At 56.8% G+C, this 6,403-nt stretch overlaps 1 protein-coding gene across 1 annotated transcript in view; it reads right to left on the bottom strand.

Annotated features, from left to right (window-relative positions):
- Positions 1-6,320, bottom strand: part of B4galnt4 (beta-1,4-N-acetyl-galactosaminyltransferase 4) — a 10,172-nt gene extending 3,852 nt beyond the window's left edge. The window contains exons 1-12 of the mRNA XM_010640449.3: positions 3,864-6,320; positions 3,512-3,607; positions 3,340-3,435; positions 3,174-3,264; positions 3,006-3,106; positions 2,860-2,927; positions 1,892-1,970; positions 849-915; positions 628-762; positions 426-535; positions 244-344; positions 8-137 (exon numbers count right to left, since the gene is read on the bottom strand). Coding sequence (XP_010638751.1) covers positions 8-137; positions 244-344; positions 426-535; positions 628-762; positions 849-915; positions 1,892-1,970; positions 2,860-2,927; positions 3,006-3,106; positions 3,174-3,264; positions 3,340-3,435; positions 3,512-3,607; positions 3,864-4,061 — 1,272 coding nt within the window. The 5' untranslated portion in view covers positions 4,062-6,320. The remainder of the gene's footprint in view (positions 1-7; positions 138-243; positions 345-425; positions 536-627; positions 763-848; positions 916-1,891; positions 1,971-2,859; positions 2,928-3,005; positions 3,107-3,173; positions 3,265-3,339; positions 3,436-3,511; positions 3,608-3,863) is intronic.
- Between the last annotated feature and the right edge of the window lie 83 nt (positions 6,321-6,403).

Here is a 6,403-nt window from a genome sequence, read left to right as displayed (position 1 = left end):
TGGGAGTGGGGGTGGGGCTGGAAGGGGAGGGCTCACCTTCAGGGTTGAGGAACAGGAAGGCCCGGCGCTGCACCTCCTCCTCTGCATCCTCCTCCCCTGCGCGCTTGTCCATCCTCATGTATTTGTAGAACCCGAACCTGGGGCAGCAGCGCATCAGAGACTGCCCCGCTCAGGCCTCACCCCAGAGACCCTAGATAGAGACCTGGACCCCCCCCTCCCCCCCTGCTGTCCAGGCCCACTTACCTTTCCAGGTACAGGGGAGACTCCCGGTAGAAGCACTTGTTGTCCGTCTCCATATGAGTGAGGCGGGTGTAGTCATTGGGATACACGAAGGATAGGTATACCTAGGGAAGAGGCAAGGGCTCAGAGTTCCAGGGAGACAGGGGGCACCTGGAGCACAGTGGGGCTCTCATCTGGGCACTCACAAACTGCAGCCCCTGGTATCTGGCGATGGGGAAATCCTTGAGAACATAGGTAGGTGCATAGGCACAGGGCTCCAGCACGCTCTCCAGGCTCGAGGGCTCCATCCGGGGTGCTGTGGGAGGGAGGTTTGCCATGGTCTGGCCCTACCTGGCCTGGCCCAGCCCAACCTGGCCCGGTCCCTCTACCCTGTGGGCACCAGCTCACTGAGAAAGAAGTTGTCCCTGGGGTCTGGCCGAAGCATGTCTGCACTGGGCTCCTCCATGGGCAGGTGGCCCCTGCCATGGCTAGCTGGAGACTGGGGCACGTGGGCCACATGGTCCATCTTCAGGGAGGACTCGTCTGTGGGCCCAAGGTTGAGCCAGGTCCTCCTTCCCACCCAACCAAGCCACCCCCAGAGCCGCTGCCTCCCCAGGTGCCCAGAGTACCTGTGTAAAGGGAGATGTGAGCAGAGCTGATGACTTCAAACTTTAGACCCGGCAGGTAAGTGCGCCACTGGGGTGGGACAGGAAAGAGACTGAGGCAGGCAGGAGGGGTCTCCTTGGCCCAGGGGTGGGGCAGAGTGGGAGCAACCTCTCAAGGGAAGCAGGCATCTCACGGTGGATGGGTCAGGGCTCATCAGCACCCGGGAAGGGGAACCTGGCAGGAGGCCTTGAAGGCTGAGATCCTACATACAGATCTTGGATCTATATCCCTATTCCTCCCCCTCCTGCCCTCTGCACTTCCAGAGATCTTTCTGCAACCTCTCCTGCTCTCTGGCTTTGCACTTATGACGTCCTGAGGTCACTGATGACCTCATAAGGGTCAGACCCAGTGCCCCACCAAGGCCCACCTGCCCCATCCCCAGCTGCTCTTCTGGTCTCCTTTGAAGATGCCATCCCTCTCCTTGGCCCCAAACTGAGCTTCCTGGGGGCTCTGGCCTTCTATACCCAGCTCTTCCAGGGCCCTCTCCAACCCCCTTAGCTTCCCTAGCATCACTTCAGTGCCTACATGTACAGCATGCTAAACTGGGTGACACCAACATGCCAGACATGTGGGACTGCTTAGGGACCTAGGGCTGAGCACCCCTACCTGACCTGGCCATGGTTCCCTGCCCCCACACCCACCCCAGCCACGTTCTGGCCCTCTCAGTCTTGCTGTGGAAACCCCTTTCCCACCTCCAACTTGCTCTTCCCTCCCAGGCTCCTCACCAGCTCAAATCCCCCTGGCTTGTTCTCAGGAAAGTCTATATAGTCTAGCACTCCCTCACAACCCCCATCTGGCTACTGGACCCCTCGAGGTCTGGAATTAATATGCTGCACTTCCCACTCCTAATTCTACTCTTCCACGTCATGGTGGAATGTCACTCATCAGCAGGGCTCTTCTGTGCCACTTGGGCGCTGCAGATCCCCAGACCTTTGCAGTGGGGACCACACTGCTGTGTCCTACGGCGAGGTGGAAGGTGGCTGGGGAGGCAAGGGGAGGCACTCACACCCACTTCCACATGGTCTGAGCCCCGGTCATCCTGCTTGTGAAGCAGTTCAAAGTAGTACCTCCGGGAAGCCATGAGCCTGTGGAGAGAAGGCAGGGCTGTGCCTTTCCATGCGGGAACCCAGAACAAATGGACAGCCCAGAGACGGGCAGCAGCTCCCAAGTGGTCTGGGTAGGATAGTGCTGACACAGTATGTGGTAGGATACAGAGGATGAGGAGATGCCTTCTTCTCACATGCTAACACACGTGTGCATATGCACACAAATGCTGGTACACATATGCTAGTCTCACATACCAACACACAAGTGAATACACACAAATGCTTGTATACACACCTTAGTCACACATACCAACATGTATGCATATCAGTACTTGTACAAACACCAGTCATGCACATACACCAAGTGTGTAAACACAAGTGCTTGTACACACCCAACAAATATGTGCACATACACATGCATGTTTGCATTTGCACCACAGCCACACACACCAACATATGTACACAAAGTTCTTTACACATATCCTAGTCATACACACCACTACACACATGCATATACAAACGAATGCTTATACACACAACAGTCACTACCAACACATGTGCATACACATGAATGCTTACATACTAGTTATACCATCTATGCACATGAGTGCTTATACACACATCACCCACACATCAACACATGGGAATATACATGAGTAGTTGTACACACCAGTTGCACACCAACATGTGCATACACACATGAATGTTTGTACATACCTGGCCACACCAGCAAAATGTGTGCATATAATGAATGTTTGTACACACCTGAGTTACACATACCAACAGGTGTACATAAATGCTTGTACACACCCAGTCATACACATACCAACATGCACACATGCATGCATGAATGCTTATACACACCCCACTCACACCAACACTTGTGTGCAAACACACACGAATGCTTGTAAATCCTACAGTCACTCACCGTTTGGGCTTGGACACCTGGGAGCTGAACTTGGTGAATTCTCCAGGCGCTGTCCACTCGGAGCCAGTCTGGGGGTGATACAGCAGGGTTGTAGGATGTACCTTCTCCTGGGGGCACCTGGGGAGGGACCAACCCGGGCAGAGTACCTTGCCCACGAAGGCTACAAGCTGGGCGGCTGCTGGGCTCTCATCCAGGCTCAGCCAAAACTCAGAGTTGTCATCTGAAGCCACAGAGAACTGGACGTCTCCTAGTCCACAGGCCAGGGTCAGGGCTAAGCCCTGCTGGCACCCTCCCCCCGCAACCCAACCTCGCACCATCTCTCGCTGGGTGGATGTAGCCAAAGATCCGGAGTCCGTAGTTCCTCCATCTGGGGGACACAGCCAGCTTCTTCACAGTGGTGCGGGTCTGGGGGCAGGGACTGTGTCAGCTTGCCCTGCACAGCCTGGCCCCGCCCACCATCCACTGCTGTGGGGCACTCACGTGGGGGAACAGTGGGAAGTGCAGGTTCCTCCTCAGGTGGCCCACGGCGCCCCCACACCAGTCCTCAAACACATGCAGGTTCACCTGCCCCTTGTACTGAGGACAGAGGAGCATCAGCCGCTACATGGCCAACCCATCACCTCCCAGCCCTTCCAGGTCTGGCAGAGCTCACCTCCTCCTGCCACTCGGGCACCTGATAGGTGAGGTTCAGTGGGGGCAGCTTTCTAGCCCCCCCAGGAAACAGCTCATTTGTGTCCTGATCTTCAGGCTGTGGGACAGAGAGGGCAGGGAGGAGTCCTACAGCCATATACAACCTGCCCAGGCACCATAGACACAGTTTCCCATCCCCCATCACACATCTGGCTACTCGGCCAGCCCTCTACACCCATATGCTGTGTCACACCTGGCCAGGCAGACATGCGGCCACCCAACAACATCAGCGACTTGGAACTCCAGGCTGGACTGTGTGCATCTGTCCAAGTGGCCTTGTGCACACACCAGCTTCTCTAATGGCCCCTACTCACTGCCTGCTCCTCCTCATGACTCTCGCTGGAGTCCTCTGCCCTCTGCATGGATGGCACCACCCGGATACCCCGACCATCTGTCACATCAGCCAGCTTTTCACCATCTGCAAGGGCATGTGAGGTGTGTGTGGGGCACAGAGCTTCTCTGGGCCAGGACCCCTGGTTGGTGTCAGCTGGAGCAGGAGCCCCTTTCCACATGACCAGTGCAGGCAGACCCGTTTAAGTGTCTTGCTATGTTTGCTCCCTCATGGCATCTGATGCCCTACCTTCACCTGGCCACTCCTCGCACTGGTCCTTCCACATCCCCTCTGTGGACAGTGTGGGCAGGAGCGCCCCATTAGCTCTTCCCAACCTCTGGCTGGTGCAAGGATGCAGAGCTGTACACATGCAGGTTAGCCTGTATCTGCATGCACAGGCAATAGGCTAGTGTGTATCTGCATGCATACGCAACGGGCCAGTACATATCTGTATGGCTTGCACATATTGGTGCACTCATCACAGGCCACCACATATCCGTGTGCACATGCCCCAGGCCAGTGTATATCTGCACAACAGGCCAGTTCATAACTGAGTGCACATGCAACAGGCCAGTGTGCAAGTGTATACATATGTAACAGGCTAGCGTGTACATGCAACAGACCAGTATGTATCTGTGCACACATGTAGTAGGCCAGCATGCATCTGTGTGCATATGCAATAGGTTAATGTGCTAGCATGTGTCTGTGTGCACACGAAACAGCCATCTGACTGTCTTCACACAGTAGCTCCGATTTGGGAAGAAATCAGGACCGCCTAGTGCCTGTAGCACCTTTCCTGTGTGCTGCTTTCCTCACCAGATTTGAGAACTCAGGGTTACTGCACTAAGTATCCTGATGGTCAGGGAGGCCAGCACTGTTACCCTGAGGCCAAGCCAAGTCTGGTTCATGGCAGCTGTGCCACCAGGACAAACTTGGGCAGAGGAGAGATGAGCACATTGTGCTGCCTGCCATAGGACCTGTGCCAAGGTGGCTCTGGAGGGAGATCGTCCTCTGTGGTCCCCTCCACAGCCTGCCTGCTCAGTCCTTGGAGTCTTCCTGGACTTCTTCCCTAATCTGTGAACCTCAACATACTACTGTGTGCCTGGAGGTATTCATGCCTTAGGATCTGAGCCTCTGAAGGGGGAAGCTTCACTTTACCTCATCTCTGCCCCTCCTGATACTCCCACGTAGGGACACCAACCTAAACTTGCTTCAAAGCCAAGACTGGCATGTCTGCCTGTCCTTCCACAGACTTCAGGAGCTAGAATCCTGCACAGGCAAAGCTGAGATCAAACTGGCTTGGGGCTCTTCTCTGGGGAGAGGGGCTTCCCAGGGCCTTCTGGCCTTTGACACCTTGACACCTTTGCAGCTTCCCCTCCACCAGATCCTCCCATCACTCCTCCTGGCCACCTGAGGAGCAAGTACATAATACCCTCCTGGACAAACCCCCACAGCCTAGCCAGATGCCCACAGCCCATGCTAAGTCCAGACAGAGGGTGGGGAGTGATGGGACTTTCTGCAGCAGGGCCCCAGGCCTGCTCCACTGTCCCCTGGGGACCGCTGCTCACACAAGCTGCTGGACACTACTCGGGGCTGCCTCCCCTGATCAGGAAGACTCCAGGCCTGTCCAGCTACTCAGTGGCTCAGCAGCCTGGCCTAGTGAGACAGGAGATGGGGGTTTCATCTCAGAGCCAGGTGTGTGGGGCTGGTGCCACCTGTGCATCCCAAGCTGCTCTGGGCCTGGCCCTTAGCAGCTTTGACTGTCCAGGAGCAAGGGCCAGAGACAGGCTGCCCTGGTGGACCAAGTGAGGGCAGAGGAGTCCAAGATCCAGAAGTGGGGCTCCTGTGAATCCACCCTCTCCTCCTAGGCTTAGACTCCTTGTCTGTTCACGGGGAGGCCCATGGCTGCTGCCAGGGAAACTACAGCGGTGGCTGATGTTCCCAGTTTATGATGATGCTGGCAGCTCTGGATCCTGCCCTATCTGCTGACAGCTAGGGTAAGTGGAGGCTGCTTTTCAGGGGAGGCCCAGTGCTGGGGTCTCTGGAAGGTGTGGCAGCCATAAAGTGCAAGCACTGGTGATGGGTCTGGTGGTCCGACAGCCAAGTGTGCGGGCACACGAGGAGGAGCAGAGGACCGCACCGGGGCTCCGGCCCCCACGCGGATGCTCTCCGGAGGACTGACGCTGTTCGCTTGTCCCCGCGCCCTCAGGATACCTGCTTCCCTGGCAGCCGCTTCCCCACCAAGACTTGGGCCTCGACCCCTTCTCACCAGACAAGCATGGCCTCCTGCAAGCTCCGCCCAAGTAAATGTCAAAGGTCAGCGTTTCAGAGGTTCCCGGGCTCTAGTCCACAGGGGTTGCTTTGTTTGTGGGGCTCCCACTGGGGTATGCGCCAGAAAGGGCAGCATCGGCCCGCTCCCGCGGTACCCAGGCCCGCGAAAGGCATTCGGGTGCGCTCAGGCCTCGGTTGTCCCACCTCGGGATCAGAGGCCCGACAAGGCCCGGCGGGGCGGGGGTCTGACCA

The sequence above is a fragment of the Fukomys damarensis genome, unplaced genomic scaffold, assembly GCF_012274545.1.
Source record: "Fukomys damarensis isolate Sample0158 unplaced genomic scaffold, DMR_v1.0_HiC HiC_scaffold_16, whole genome shotgun sequence".
Lineage (NCBI taxonomy): Eukaryota > Metazoa > Chordata > Mammalia > Rodentia > Bathyergidae > Fukomys > Fukomys damarensis.
This window is presented reverse-complemented; position numbering and strand designations above follow the sequence as displayed.